At 45.8% G+C, this 16,036-nt stretch overlaps 1 protein-coding gene across 1 annotated transcript in view; it reads left to right on the top strand.

Annotated features, from left to right (window-relative positions):
* SMC1A (structural maintenance of chromosomes 1A) overlaps positions 1 to 16,036 on the top strand; it is a 38,813-nt gene that overhangs the window by 17,899 nt on the left and 4,878 nt on the right. Inside the window, exons 13-21 of the mRNA XM_032209967.1 lie at positions 8 to 145; positions 6,035 to 6,151; positions 6,933 to 7,039; positions 7,162 to 7,303; positions 7,404 to 7,549; positions 9,902 to 10,055; positions 10,149 to 10,259; positions 13,964 to 14,120; positions 14,329 to 14,483. Of these exons, the coding sequence (XP_032065858.1) occupies positions 8 to 145; positions 6,035 to 6,151; positions 6,933 to 7,039; positions 7,162 to 7,303; positions 7,404 to 7,549; positions 9,902 to 10,055; positions 10,149 to 10,259; positions 13,964 to 14,120; positions 14,329 to 14,483 (1,227 nt within the window). The remainder of the gene's footprint in view (positions 1 to 7; positions 146 to 6,034; positions 6,152 to 6,932; positions 7,040 to 7,161; positions 7,304 to 7,403; positions 7,550 to 9,901; positions 10,056 to 10,148; positions 10,260 to 13,963; positions 14,121 to 14,328; positions 14,484 to 16,036) is intronic.

Here is a 16,036-nt window from a genome sequence, read left to right as displayed (position 1 = left end):
ACGCCAGGAACAAATGAAGGCTAAGCGTAAAGAGGCAGAGCTTCGTCAGGTCCAGTCACAGGCCCATGGCTTGCAGATGCGCTTGAAATACTCCCAGAGTGATTTAGAACAAACCAAGACCCGTCACCTGGCTCTCAATCTTCAGGTATGACAAGTACTTGCTGGAACTAGATTCTGTTTAGATGAGCCGAGGTGGCGCAGTGGTTAAAGGCAGCACTGCAGGCTACTTCAGCTGACTGCAGTTCTGCAATTCAGCTGTTCAAATCTCACCGGCTCAGGGTTGGCTCAGCCTTCCATCCTTCCGAGGTGGGTAAAATGAGGACCCGGATGGTTGTTGGGGGCAATATGCTGACTCTGTAAACTGCTTAGAGAGGGCTGAAAGCCCTATGAAGCAGTATATAAGTCTAACTATTGCTTGCTTGTTTGCTTGCTTGCTCCAATCCATTCCATTCCATGAATTACGTGAGAAACATAAAACATTTGCAGCAAATGGCAAATGAGGGAGAACAGGATGGAGGAAGTTGGCATGGAAGCCTTAAATCATTTGGAAGGAACTGATAAGAAAAAAACAAATCAGTAGGATTCTTCACAACCACTCTGTTTAATTTGATTTATGCCGCCTAATGTAGTGTCAACAGTGAACTGAACCTGGCCGAAGCCATTTTCCTGGTTGAATGTTGCCACACTGTATAGGAGGGGGGAGGGAGTTGGAATAAGTGGTGGGATTCAAATAATTTGACAACCGGTTCTCTGTCCTAATGACTAGGTAGGCGGGGCTTAGTGGTCATGTGACCGTGCGGGCGTGGCCAACTCAACACTACTCAGGTCCATGGGCACTTTGCCTTAGCTTTTACAATGGAATAAGGGTTAACCGGAGGGGCAGTTTCTGTAAGCAGGGCAATAAAAATTAAGCTAGAAACAACACCAGAATGTTTCCTTCCTGCCTTCCTTACAGGATTAGCCCTGTAAAGCGGGGAAAAAACAAAAGAAGATTTCTTCCAACAACCGGTTCTCTGAACCTCTTAGAAAATTAAGAACCGGTTCACCCGAATAGGTGCAGACTGGCTGAATCCCACCACTGGTTGGAATGTATTGCTAGACATAACACGGAGCTTTCTCACGAGACCCAAGGTCGTCATCTTACCAAGGTCATCTCCTGGGTGATGGAGGAAAGAGGAGATGATTTGCAGGAGAAACCCACCAATTAATCTAATTGGCCAATGTAATTAATGACACTGGGGGGGAGGGGTCATTATGGTTTTAATTATATTGTAACCACAGGAAAAATATCAAAGTTGGCTTTCCTTCAAAGTGTGCCGATACGATGTAGCCAATAAATAATTTCTTTGAGGAAGTGCCTGCTGATCTCAGAGTTCTGATTTGCTTGGGTTCGTTAATCAGAACCTTTACATGTAGCAAAAGAGCAGGCAGAGCTAGGGGGCACAGTTAAGCAGGTCATCAGATTTGAGTCTTTGTGTTCCCACAAATGGTCCAAGTACAATCCTTCCTGACTTCCATTGACCCTTATCTGAGCCATGATGGTGCAGTGGTTAGAATGCAGTTTTGTAGGCTGACTCTGCTCATTGCCAGTTCGATCCCAATCAGCTCAAGGTTGACTTAACTTTCCATCCTTCCGAGTAAAATGACAATCCAGATTGTTGGGGACAATATGCTGACTCTCTAAACCACTTGGAGAGGGCTGTAAAGCACCGTGAAGCGGTATATAAGTCTGGGTGCTATCGCTGACGCCAATTTAGTGTTGAACTTTAGTTGACATAGTTGAATAAATTTCCGTGAGCTATAATCGAATTACCGTATATACTCGAGTATAAGCCGACCCGAATATAAGCCGAGGCACCTAATTTTACCCCCAAAAGCTGGAAAAGTTATTGACTCGAGTATAAGCCTAGGGTGGGAAATGCAGCAGCTACGGTAAATTTCAAAAATAAAAAATCAGTGTTATTTGAAACTCAAAGTTATGTTTATTCAAGGGACCCGCTTAATTAAAGTGTTCTATAATATCAGTATGACTTATAATACTGCAAGTCTGCAATATTAAAATACTTGTATAGGGGATCCCCGGGATCCCCCGAAGAGATCAAATCACAACCAGTATGCCACCTTCTTGGTATATTGTTTTTATTTTCACTGAGTTTTTTAAAATGAGCATTATTTCATCCTTTTTTTCTTTATGTTTGATTGGTATCTGCAATTTGTGTTAATTCTGTTCATACATATAATATAAATGAAAAACCCAGCTCTCTTAAAAAATATTTTAAGTTCTTTCTGGTGCTCCCTTTTAGAATTGGCTAACTAATATTTCTGTTCACCCAACTAATGTCAGGCAGAGTTAACTGAAAAAGTAATTTTTCATGAAAGGACATTTTCCTAGGATTTTAATTGTTCTTACTGTCAGATTTCTCGTTATTTCCAGCTTGAGTCTCCTTCTGACAAGTTTCCATTGCTTCTTGTCCTGTCCTCAGGTGCTATTGCTGCCGCCGCCTCCTCCTCCTCCAACAGCACCAGCACATTTGCTGCCCAGCGCTGCGGCTGAGGTGAAGCCGCCAAAGCTCCCGCTGGCGCCCCCGCAGCGTTGGGCGGATATCCGGCAGTGCTGTTGGAGGAGGAGGAGGCGAACCAGCCTGCCATCGCCGGCCACTGCCAGCCCCGCCGCTCTTCCCACCCCCTTCCAAGCCCCACAGTCCAGCGGATGGAGCAGCGAAGCCCCGGGGCTTCGCTACTGCTCCCCGCATTTTCTGCACGGGGATCCCTTGGAGAGGGGATTCCAGCCTGCCATCGCCAGCCACCGCTAGCCCTGCCGCTCTTCCCACCCCCTTCCAAGCCCCAGTGGGCTTGGAAGGGGGTGGGAAGAGCGGCAGGGCTAGCGGTGGCCAATGTTCCCTCTAATTTTTTTTCAGTGTGAGCGGAAAAGTATAGTGTTTGAGCAGCACATTTTCATACCTGAGCACCTGGATTTTTTTCATAGATGTCACCCAAGACAACGAAATTAGTGTTATTTGAAACTCAATTCTACCATGTAAATATCCATTAAGTAAAAAAATCTCCCTATACAGGTAATCCTCAATCTACAACCATAATTGAGCACAAAGTTTCTATTGCTAAATGAGACATTTGTTAAGTGAGTTTTGCCCCATTTTACAACCTTTCTTGCTACAGTTAAGTGAATCACTGCGGTTGAATCAGTAACCTGGTTGTTAAGTCAGTCTGACTTTCCTACTGACTTTCCTTGGCAGATGGTTGCAAAAGGTGACCCCAGGACACTGCAACCGTCATAAATATGAGGCAGTTGCCAAAGATCCAAATTTTGATCCTATGACCATGGGGATGCTGCAATGATCATGTGTGAAGAACAGCTGTAATTCACTTTTTTCAGTGCTGATGTAGCTTTAGTCATTAAGTGAACTGTTGTAAGTTGAGGACTATACTTTCCCCCTTACTATCCAATAGTCTGCAGTGATTTAGCAAGTTATGAATAAATTACCAACTGATGTAGATTAGCAATTGGAGCACTTAAAGAAGCAAACAAAGAGGGGAGAGGAAGGGAGGGAGGAAGGAAAGAAGGGAGAGGGAGAGAGAAACAGAGACAGAGGGAGAGACAAAAAAGGAAAGAGGAGAAAGAGAAAAAGAAAGGGGAGAGGAGGGTGGGAGGATAAGAAAAAGAGGCAGAAAAAAGAAAGAGAGAAAGAGGAAAGGAAGAAAGAAGGAAGGAAGGAAGGAAGGAAAGAAAAAAGGAAGAAAAAAGGAAGAAAGAAAAGAGGAGAGTAGAGAAGGAATAGAGGCCAAAAAAGCAAACAAGGAAAAGTAGGGAAAAAACTTTCACTGGAAAACACTATTTTTCCATCAGTGCAAAACTTTCCTAAACAAGGTTAATTTTCTGGATTTTGACTTTCCGGTCCAGGTGGACCAAGAAGCCTTTATTTTCTTTTTCTAAAATCAAATAAAATCTGCAGAGCACCAGCACGCCATATGAAAAAGAATTTGTATTTGCAAGTAGGTTGATCACCAATCCATGACAAATAAGCTGAAATGCAATATTTAAAACATTCTTACTAAACAGCAGTCTGCCTTCGCTGGATGGCTTGGATCTCTCGCTGACTCTCCATGAAAGCACCGAGATAGAAACAGCCCTCCTGTGCGACATTGACAGTAGGGAGATGGGGGAGGGGTGCCTCGCCCTCTCCTGGGGAGCCCTGTCTGGGGAAGAACCCCCCTCCTCCGGCCTCGGGACCGTCGGTTTCTCCGACGGGTCTCCCCCCCCCTCCTCTGCCCCCGACCGACTTCCTTTTCTGGGCTTTTTGCAAATGAGCCGGACGCAGCCGAATCTCTCTCTGTGTGTATGTGTGTGTGTGTGAGCGCGAGTTGCCCAATCCAGTTCCTCCCTCCGTAGTTTTGAACCTGGGAGGAACTGGTTTGGGCAACCCGAGAGCTCTGCCTGACGCCCGAAGGGCTTTGCACGAAGAAACGCGGCTTGAGGCGCAAGGACGGTCCTGGCTGTGGGGCGCAGGCCCCTAAAAGCCTCTCTTTGGTTCCCTCCTCCTCCCCCTCCTTCCACAGCCTGCGTGATGCCCTAGGCTGAGAGCTGCTGCTGCTGCACAGCTGAGGGAGGGAGAGCGAAAGCAGAGGCGGGGCGCCAAGCTTTGGTTAAGGCAGGCAAGGGAAACCGCGAGCCGAAAGGAAGTCTTGCTGGGAAGACGCGGCAGCAGGGCTTTAAAGGGCTCCCTCCTCCCCAGCCAGCCAGCCCACCCAGCCCATTCTTCCCCCGCCACAACTGTATCCAACAGGCCAAGTTGCTGGGAGGAGAAAGTTTGGGCTGCAGGACATGAGATTCCTCTGGGGAGGTCCTTTGCGGGAGGCCAGTTCCAGCCGCCTGCAAAGGACTTCCCACGTTTGCTTTGGTAGAAATCTCTGCGCGGCAGTTAGAAACTTCTGCGCGGGGATTTCTTTCCATGTGCGCGGCCGCGCACGCGCGCACCTTAGAGGGAACAGTGGCGGTGGCTGGCGATGGCAGGCTGGAATCCCCTCTCCAAGGGATCCCCGTGCAGAAAATGCGGGGAGCAGCAGCGAAGCCCCGGGGCTTCGCTGCTCCATCCGCTGGACTGTGGGGCTTGGAAGGGGTCAGGAAGAGCGGCGGGGCTAGCGGTGGCCGGCGATGGCAGGCTGGTTCGCCTCCTCCTCCTCCAACAGGCAACAGCACTGCCGGATCCAGTTGTAGACTCGAGTATAAGCCGAGGCGGCTTTTTTCAGCCCAAAAAGTGGGCTGAAAAACTCGGCTTATACTCGAGTATATACGGTATCCTTTTTTTTTTGTGCCTGACATTAATTAGCTGATGGCTGCTTAACTCCACCCCTTGCTTCGCCTCCTCTTCTCTACAGAGGCTTTTGAGATTACATTTAATAAAATAATTATTTGCATCCTGTGATGTCCTTTTTTAATTTTGCAAGCCTTAAATTAGGTGAAATAGTTTCATGGCTGAAAAAAATGGACAGTGGTGCAAAAATAAGAGTTCTATTAGCTATAGCCAAAGTTTTAAAAGGTTAGCAAGTATATTAGATTCTGTATTGCAAGTGATGGAATGCTCCTGTAAAAGGGCGTTCACTAATCTGAAAAACAGAGCCTGCAGGAAAATGCTAAGCTGAAGAAATGCCAATGATGAAATGCATATTATGCATATATGTTCAAAAGATATAGGATGCCATTTTTCCAGATTATCAAAAGGTTACTTTTTCCATGTAGAAAAGGGAGGTGGCGCAGTGGTTAGGGTGCAGTACTGCAGGCCACTTCGGCTGACTGTTATCTGCAGTTCAGCGGTTCTAATCTCACCGGCTCAAGGTTGACTCAGCCTTCCATCCTTCCGAGGTGGGTGAAATGAGGACCCAGACTGTGGGGGCGATATACTGACTCTGTAAACTGCTTAGAGAGGGCTGAAAGCCCTATGAAGCGGTATATAAGTCTAACTGCTATTGCTCTTTATTTCTTCTGAGCTCTGTCCTGATTCAGTATTATTCCCAACAGGAGAAGTCCAAGTTGGAAAGTGAGCTTGCCAATTTTGGACCCCGCATAAACGACATCAAGCACATCATACAGGGGCGAGACCGTGAGATGAAGGAGCTGAAGGAAAAGATGAACCAGGTATGGCGGATCCAGGGCAAGAGCAGCCAAAGAGGGCTTAGAACGGGAAAGGCATGTAGCGTTTAGGGTCCCCGAGGCTGGAGATGAAAGAAATACTCCAATCCATGGATAGCTGAACCAACAGAAGTTTATTGAGCAACCAGAATTGACACGAGAATCAACAGCAAAATTATTAATCATGAAACATCATTCTTATAGTGTTTTCAGCTCCTTTGAGTTCTACCTACTTTACGTGTTATATCATTATTGGTTAACAAGTCTCCAATAATAGGCACAATAATTGGTTAGTCCTTACATCATTGGCATACGTGAGAACTTTCACGTTGTAATAGCTGAATAAACCAAGTGTTATCAAATGAGTGAATAAAATGTTGCAGGGTATACTTTGTTTCATCATCCCGTCCCCTCGAACCATGCCGGGGAACACTGCAAGCAAAGAATAGTGACAGGCAAATATTTTCTGCAGTTTTTGCTTACACGTGTAACCTCAGTTCCTAGGACCATTCAGATGATTCACTGTAAAAACCCTACAACTGCAGGGTATATAATAGGATAGAAACCTGAAAAGTTGATAACCTAGAAAATTGCAGAAATAGCAGCAATTTTTTAAAAACGGGGGGGGGGGGGGGTGCAACCATATTTTTAACACATTCTTTGTTGGTTAAGGATGCTTGGCATCTTATATCAAGGTAAAAAGTGTTCATTTATTCATTTTAACATACCCACACCTTCATTTTATACTTAAGACCAGTCCTATATAAGTCTTTCCCCATCATTGCAGGTAGAAGATGAAGTATTTGAGGAATTCTGCCGAGAAATCGGAGTAAGAAATATCCGGGAGTTTGAGGAAGAGAAGGTGAAACGCCAGAACGAGATTGCCAAAAAAAGGTATCGGTCCCATTTCTGTCACCCTGGCACTTCCAGATTCAAGGATGCTAGATTTTTGCTAACTTTTAATATGGGGAGGGAGGCTTGGATGATGCCAAAGTTTCTCCCTTTTCCCTTCCCAGGCTGGAATTTGAAAATCAAAAGACCCGCCTAGGCATCCAGCTGGACTTTGAAAAGAACCAACTGAAAGAAGATCAGGACAAAGTGCACATGTGGGAGCAGACCGTCAAGAAAGATGAAGCTGAGATAGAAAAACTCAAGAAGGTGCGTTGGGGACTAGCGCTATGTAGCATCCATGATTTAGAGTGACAAAAAAACCACCACCGACTTAACATCTGTGCTTTCCCTGTTGATGATCACACAGGAGGAACAGCGGCATATGAAGATCATAGATGAGACCATGGCACAGCTGCAGGACCTGAAGAACCAGCACCTGGCCAAGAAATCTGAGGTGAATGATAAGAACCATGAGATGGAGGAGATTCGTAAGAAGCTGGGAGGAGCCAATAAGTAAGTCTGACCTACGAGGGCAAGATCTAAGCAGGAAGGTAGAGATATCTACCGTTGCCCCTGCTTCATCTGATGACTAATTTCGGCCTATGATTTTAATGAATTGAAGATGTCTTATGTTTGGGAGGGAATTTTTAAAGATGCAAAGGCAAGACTCACTCGGCGTTCTGTATCAGGTAGCCCCAACACCAGCCTGATGTTTCTGGGAAACCTAATTAGATGATCACAATTTTTCCCCCTTGTCCCAACATCCAGCAATCGGTTCACCGACAAAAGGACGAACGACAAAACTGCGCCCGACTAAACCGCGAGTTCTAAAGTGCTCCGATGAATGAGCGCTGAATCGCGGCGACAACAGCGCGGCGACAGAAGTGCGCTGTAAAACTAAACCTAAACCTAACCCTAAATGTAACGCTAACCCTAAACGTAACCCTAACACTAAACGTAACGCTAAACCTAACCCTAAACCTAACCCTTACCTTAAGTTAAATCGGCTTTCTGTCGACGCGCTGTTGTAAAGCGCCCTTCTGTCTCCACGCTGTTGTCGCCGCATTGATGACATCGCGGTTTTAGCGACACGGTTTTGTCGGCGCGCTTTTGTCGTGCGCGCTTTTGTCGGGTCACGCCAGCAATCAAGAATATACTGCTGCTGAAAATGGAAGGTTCTATTTTGCTCCCACAATAGCCGTTGATGGAGGTTAACTGCAAGTCCTTCATTTTAACCCAAGGTCCATGGAGCTTGGTTTGAATTAGTAGCTAGGTGCTACTCCATTCCTGAATCACCAGAAACAGTGAGGGCCTGGTATTCACAATGTTTGGAGAGAAAAGGAAGTATGTATGGCAGTGGTTCTCAACCTTGGAGGAAGGGGGGACAATGATGTCTTCACAGGGGGTTCATGAAGGCTTGAAGAAATAATATGATTTAAATCTTGACTTAAGTCTTGCGGGTCCGTGGCCATAATCCATCGCCACAAAAGGTATTAAAACTGTGTCCGTAGTGATGAAAAGGTTGAGAACCACTGATATATGGTATATTTTTTTATGTTTTTAAATTCATTTGACACTGTTAACATAATTATCAAAATAGACTTTAAATGTAAACAAAGAGGAAAAACACAGAGGGGTGGATGCACATATTATTTGTATATCATAGCATTAATAGTCACAATACAGTACAGAATGTTAATGTAAAATATCACAAAATCTCTGCCATAGTAACCTGTATTGCCACATCCTCTGGTTAGAAAATAACTGCTTTTTCCAAAATATCACCTATTTGCAATAACCATTTTATAAACCTGTAATATCACTTTTTCCAGTATAATTATTTCAGTCACACACACAAACACACACACACAGACATCGTGGCTTAATTTCTGAAATGCCGAAATATTCCAAAGCTTTGGTATATCACAATACATTAACATTACATGGACTTCATTAACATTATAAGATTTTCCCATATATCCCCCCCACCCACATGTATATATCTTAACATTTTATTCTGAAAAGATACCCAGTGATCACATGACTATATGTATCAATGAACCTTGCATTTTTGAGTGAAGCTATGGATGCCATAAGCTAATTACACTCATTTCACTTCTTCGCCTCCTTCCACAAAAGCATCCCAAACCATCTGAAATGTTGGGCATCAACCTGGGTACCTGAGAGACCGCCTCCTGCCGATTACCTCCCATAGACCGATCAGATCTCACAGGTTAGGTCTCCTCCGGATTCCATCCGCCAGCCAATGTCGGCTGGCGACCCCCCCGGGGGAGAGCCTTCTCTGTCGCAGCTCCAGCCCTCTGGAATGATCTCCCTGTTGAGATCCGGACCCTTACGACCCTCCCAGCTTTCCGCGAAGCCACCAAGTCCTGGCTGCTCCAGCAGGCCGGGGGGCCTGTGAAACATCCAGCCCTGCGGAAATTGTGAATGTTGTGGTTTTGTTTTTAAAGTGTTGTCTTTGTCTAGTCTTCCCCCTTCCCTTGTCTACTGTGAGCCGCCCGGAGTTCTTCGGGAGTGGGCGGCATACAAGACAAATAAATAATAATAATAATTGTCCACTCAGAGAGAGAACTCAGGGGAGCACAAACGCGATGGCCCCATTGGTTAGGAATCCCTGCCAAAGGTTACGCTCGGACATCTTTTCAACTATCAGAAGAGTTTATAAGAATCTTATTCTAGTAAAATCAAAGGTGTTTGCTGTCTCCAGTCCCAAAAGACTCATAAGGAGAATGTCTGCTATGTCTATTTCTAATCATTCTCTTGGCGTTGCCTAGTTCAAGATCTTTACAGAGGTGGAAGCTGCTTTGTCTGGATTGTCCTTTTACTCTGCGCCATTTTCTACAGAGAGATGACTCACTTGCAGAAGGAGGTCACCGCCATTGAGACTAAGCTGGAGCAGAAGCGTAGCGACCGCCACAATTTACTGCAAGCCTGCAAGATGCAAGACATTAAGCTACCCCTCTCCAAAGGCACCATGGATGATATCAGCCAGGAGGAGGTAATAGAATAACTACAGGGAGAACAGGAAAGAATCCTGAGCCAGGACGTATGGGTTAAGTGAGCTTCCTGTCTGCCTTTTGGTTGATTTCAGGGCAGCTCCCAAGGGGAGGAGCCAACCAGCAGTTCACAGAGGACTTCCAACATGTATGCGCGAGAAGCTCTGATTGAGATGGACTACAGTGACCTCTCTGAGGATTTGAAGGTAAGGAGAACTCTCTGGGTTTGGCCATTTTGTGGAGGTGTAATAGAACAGTGGTCCCCAACCCCCGGTCCGCGGACCGGTGCCGGGCCGTGGAGTACCTGGCACCGGGCCGCACAGCGGCCGGGGGCCATGATCGCTGCAGCGGCCGGGGGACATGATCGCTGCAGCGGCCGGGGGACATGATCGCTGCAGCGGCCGGGGGACATGATCGCTGCAGTGCAAAGGCTCCTGGGCCGTGCGCAAAAGCTCCTGGGCCGTGCGCAAAGGCTCCAGGGAAGAGAGCCCCGCGCAGGTACGCACGTGTGGCCCAAAGCTGACGTGTACCTGCGTCCCTGCAGACGTCTCCCCAGTCTCCCTGCGGCTCTACAGAAAACGCCTCGCTCAGAAGACGTCTCCCCGGTGTTCCTGCGCCTTTAATCAAAACAATCTGATATATAAACAATCAATGTGTCGTCGCGAACAACGCCCCCCCACCCCTGCGCGCGCTCAGCGGGCCACGGTAAAATTATCAAAGGCTGACTGGTCCGCGGCGATAAAAAGGTTGGGGACCACTGTAATAGAATATGTGGGGGACCTTGGGCAACAAGGGGAAGAGAGCAGAGGTGAGTTCCTACCAGTTCGCATCTATTCGGTAGAACCGGTTCGTCAAATCTACCGAACCGGTTAGAAGAGGTTCCACCAGTGGACCCGGAAAGCAGGCCACACCTACAGAAGAGGTTCCAAAATTTTTTGAAACCCACCGCTGGTCCTTGGATATGATTATTCTACACTATCATGCTCGTAGTTATAAAACTCAGTGCCTCTGTGAAAGGTAAGGATGACGGGCCCAAATCATTCTGAGACTTTGGAAGGAATAGTTCCCCAGTTTTGGAGAAATCCCGTTACTTCCATTCCCATAAAAATTCTTTGTCAGACCTGCCTCAGCTTGAGCCTCTTAAGAAAGAACGATCCCTAACTCCATTTGTTGAGAAAGGTATATAGTTTATTAGAGATCAAGTGAAATATATAGTAGTGCAAAGCCAGAACTGAAATTCGCACACCAAAATCCCCAAATCTTCTCTTCCCTTAGATACCTCCCCATACGCCCCCCCCCCACAGTGTCCAATCGAATTCAATGATGTTTTCAGAATGGTAGGTTCAAGCGTGGGTTGGTATGGAGCTGTACTCCGTTCCAGCCTTGAAACCATGTTTTAGGGAGATACAATGAACTTTTCATTTTCCTTGAATCCTCCCCCCCTCTTCCCATCCAGTCCCCCTAGATATCACGGCAGCCTTGCACTGAGCGATATCAAAAGGCAAGCATGGAGTGGCAGTTGACACTCTTTGGATCTAGAACAGAAGTACAAGACCGTCTAGAGCAGTGTTTCTCAACCTTGGCAACTTGAAGATGTCCGGACTTCAACTCCCAGAATTCCCCAGCCAGCGAATGCTGGCTGGGGAATTCTGGGAGTTGAAGTCTGGACATCTCCAAGTTGCCAAGGTTGAGAAACACTGCTCTAGAGCAAGTCTTAAGGGCCTAATGATTAGAGAGAAAGTAGGAGAAAGGCTCTTTGCTCAAGCAGACTTGGTTAATGCGTTGTTGAGTACTTAAAATAGAAGTTGCATACAAAACAAGAAATCCAGCTTTATAAGATTATGTAGCCTCTCTCAAATCTCTTTTTATTGCTACCCTTTGATTTAAAATCTGATCAGAACGTTAGGCTCTATAATTTATTAAATGGCCAGAAGAAAGGATGTTTATTGCCGCTGATTTACAGTTTCTTACAAAGCTTTAGAGTTGATTAAAGAAAAGTATTGTGGAGCATGTAATGTTTGTCTCCCTAAGAATCTATTTGTCTAGCCCAAAGGATTAGAGTGACCTTCTCCAGCCTGGTGCCTTTTAAATGTGTTGGGCTTCAGCCTTTCATAATCCCTTCCAAATGCTGGCTGGGAATCATGGAGGCTGATCCACAATCACAACATGTAAACCTTAGCCTACTTGGAAGACTGTAAGGTTCATCCTATGTTGCCTGTCATCTGTAGGATTTTTGATAACTGATGCATATCATATTAATAGCACTTATGGGAATGCTATAGATTTATGTATGCAAAAGGCCAAAGAGTGTTGTTCCAGGCTGACTTAAACATTAGAACTTGTTTGTTAAGATGTTTACCAAGGTTCACCGACAAAAGGGCGAATGACAAAAGCACGCCCGACTAAACCGCGGTGACAAAACCGCGAGTTCTAAACCGCACCGACGAATGAGCGCTGAAGTGCGCCGATAACAGCGCCCAACAGAAGCGCGCTGTAAACCTAAACCTAACCCTTACCTTAAATCGCGCTTCTGTCGGCGCGTTGATGACGTCGCGTGATGACGTCGCAGTTTTAGCGCTGCGGTTTTGTCGGTGCGCTTTTGTCGTGCGCGCATTTGTCGGGTCACGGTTTACCAGGAAGGCAAGAAACAGGATTATCATCTTGAGGGAGCAAAAGAAATATGCTGCCTCATCTGGATACAGGGGTTGGGCTGAAATATGGTTGGATTTGACCATAAGATATCTGATACATGACAGAGATAGCTACATTAGATAATAGGTTGAAGGCAGAAGATCAATCAAGGGTCATGGATTTTAGGTGTCCATAGAAGATGAGTAGTCAGAAGAAGAGGATATACTGCATCTTGGACTATTGAGGGGATAAAGGGATCGGACCTCAAAGGCCTTCGGATATCAAAGCAGCTACAAATTGAGTCCACTTTTTCATTGCTCCTGACATCTCCTTGTATTTGTTAGGTTTTGTGAAGGTATTGGCATTTGATTAGAGCTTTTCAAAATTTTTTGAAAAGAATAGTTAAAAGATAAATTTAAGAGAGTTTAATTTTTTTTAAAAAAAGGATTTTTACCGCGTACGTAACTGCTTGTTTACTTCGAAATGTAGAGTCTCAGTTATCATTTTCTTAACGCCATGGCTTAAAACTCGAGAGTGAACTTACTCAGAAATCCGTGTTTGAGTGCTTGAGAGAAAGGAAAGATGAGTTCGCAATTTGTAAGTCTCACTAGTAATTCACTTTTCCTAAAGGGTTCCACCACAAAACCGCGTTCGACTAAAGCGCACTCGACGAAACCGCGTAGCTGACATCATCACAGGGTGACAACAGTGCGGAGACAAGCACGCTGTAAACGCTAAACCTAAAATTAACATCTAAACCTAACCCCCCTAAACCTAACCCTAAACCTAATCCTAACCCTTAACCTAACCCTAAACCTAACCCTAAACCTAACCCTTAACCTAACCCTAAACCTAACCCTAACCCTTAACCTAACCCTTAACCTAAACCTAAGCCTAACCCTAACCCTTAACCTAACCCTAAACCTAACCCTAACCCTTAACCTAACCCTAAACCTAACCCTAAACCTAACCCTTACCTTAAGTTGAATCGGCTTGCTTTCAAAGCGCTATTAAAGCGCCCTTCTTTCTCCGCGCTCGCTGTTGTCGCCCTGTTGATGACATCAGCAACGCGGTTTAATCGGGCGCGCTTTAGTCGAGCGCAGTTTTGTCGTGCCACGTTCCTAAAGAGTTCAGATAAGGTTACGATGTCTTTTGCTCTGGGGTTGGGAGAATTGCTTGAACACGCTTACATTCTGGGAGTGAAAGATCGGTGCTGTGTTCTTTTGCAAAAGCTGGTTCTCTGACTCCCAATACTACTTTCTCTTAATCCTCCTTGAAGGACGTTCAGTCTGATGATGAGATCAAACAGGAGATGAATCAACTACAACAGAAATTGAATGAGCAACAGAGCATATTACAGCGAATTGCTGCCCCAAACATGAAGGCCATGGAGAAGCTGGAAAGTGTGAGGGACAAGTTCCAGGAGACCTCCGACGGTACCAAATCACTTTTGTACTCTCGGCTATCTCAGCTTTTCCCCAAACAGATGCCCTCCTGGTTTTGGATTCCAACTTCATGTAATTTATAGAAAGCATCTTAATATCCAGTGCTTCAGAAGGGCATCGGCTTGGGGAATGGCCAGCTTTATGGTGGGCCTTCTGCTGACAGGATGGGATGATTTATGCTTGCTCCTTTTTCTACCAGAATTTGAGGCTGCCCGAAAACGTGCAAAGAAAGCCAAACAGGCCTTCGAACAGATAAAAAAGGAACGCTTTGACCGCTTCAACTTCTGCTTCGAATCAGTAGCTACCAACATCGATGAGATCTACAAGGCTTTGTCACGAAATAGCAGCGCCCAGGTGAGGATGCCATATTTGTTCAGTTCGCCTGGTACGTCAGTTGCGCCCCTTCCTGGATCGGGATGCTCTGTGCACAGTCACTCATGCCCTCGCCCTTTCTCGCCTGGACTACTGTAACGCTCTCTACATGGGGCTGCCCTTGAAGAGCACCCGGAGGCTTCAACTGGTCCAGAATGTGGCTGCGCGGGTGATCATGGGGGTATCTATGTGCTCCCATGTTGCGCCCCTTTTAGGCGGCCTGCACTGGTTGCCGGTTGTCTTCCGGGTGCGATTAAAGGTACTAATTATGACCTTTAAAGCGCTCCATGGCTTAGGCCCAGGGTACCTGCGAGACCCCCTACTGCCACCGGTAGCCTCCCACCGTCCAGTGCGATCCCACAGAGTTGGCCTCCTCAGGGTGCCGTCGGCCAAACAGTGTCGGCTAGCCACCCCCAGGGGGGAGAGCCTTCTCTGTGGGAGCGCCTTCCCTCTGGAATGAGCTGCCCCTGGAGCTTCATATAATCCCCGACCTCCGGTCCTTCCGACGCGCCCTAAAAAGTTGGCTTTTCCAGCAAGCCAGCCTGGCCTGAACAAAATAAAATAAATGATTGATTATTGTTAATTTTAATCGATTTTTTAAAAATGTTTAGGTAAAAGGCGAAAGATTTATAGGCTCTGAAGAGAAACCAGAGTATTTTTTAAATGTTATTGTTAATCTTAATTGGGTTTGTTTTTTGGATACTCTTATCTAATTTTTTTTAACTTTTGTAATATGTGTGTTTTTTTAATGTTGTACGCCGCCCTGAGTCCTTTGGGAGAAGGGCGGCATATAAATCCAATAAACAAAGAAGCAAACAAACAATTTGGAAGAAGGCTGCATGCCGGCACATCTAATGACTGAATCAAGAAAAAGCAGGATTCTGTGACTTAAGTGAATTGGGGAGATTTTGCATAATTGTTTAAGTTGCATCATGTTTTTCAACAGATGTTCTTTTGCACTATTCTGGTCTTGTTACTTCTGGGGAGAGGCAAGTAAGGCCCTGATGCTTCATACACCCACTCTTTTACAGAGGAACTTTTTTCTTTTGTGCGTTTGCAGACAATGTACAGACACTAAGGCAGATCCTTTCAGCCATAAAACTATTAACCACTGCATCTTTTTTTTTTATTGCAAGTGAGGGATTCTGAAGAAGCTGAGCTCCACATCAAATATACAGTTCAGCACTTCTTCAGAATCAAAGTATACACACCAATCCAGTACCTTAATGAAGGAGAGTGCATACTTTTGTGGGTCTTGACATGTGAGTAGGTGGGACGGGGAAAAATGTAAAAGTAATAGCAATAGCAATAGCAGTTAGACTTATATACCGCTTCATAGGGCTTTCAGCCCTCTCTAAGCGGTTTACAGAGTCAGCATATTGCCCCCAAAAACAATCCGGGTCCTCATTTTACCCACCTCGGAAGGATGGAAGGCTGAGTCAACCCTGAGCCGGTGAGATTTGAACAGCCGAACTGCAGAACTGCAGTCAGCTGAAGTAGCCTGCAGTGCTGCATTTAATCACTGCGCCACCTCG

This window comes from Thamnophis elegans, chromosome 2, assembly GCF_009769535.1.
Source record: "Thamnophis elegans isolate rThaEle1 chromosome 2, rThaEle1.pri, whole genome shotgun sequence".
NCBI lineage: Eukaryota > Metazoa > Chordata > Lepidosauria > Squamata > Colubridae > Thamnophis > Thamnophis elegans.
Note: the sequence above shows the minus strand (reverse complement) of the source record. Positions and strands in the feature narration are given on the sequence as shown.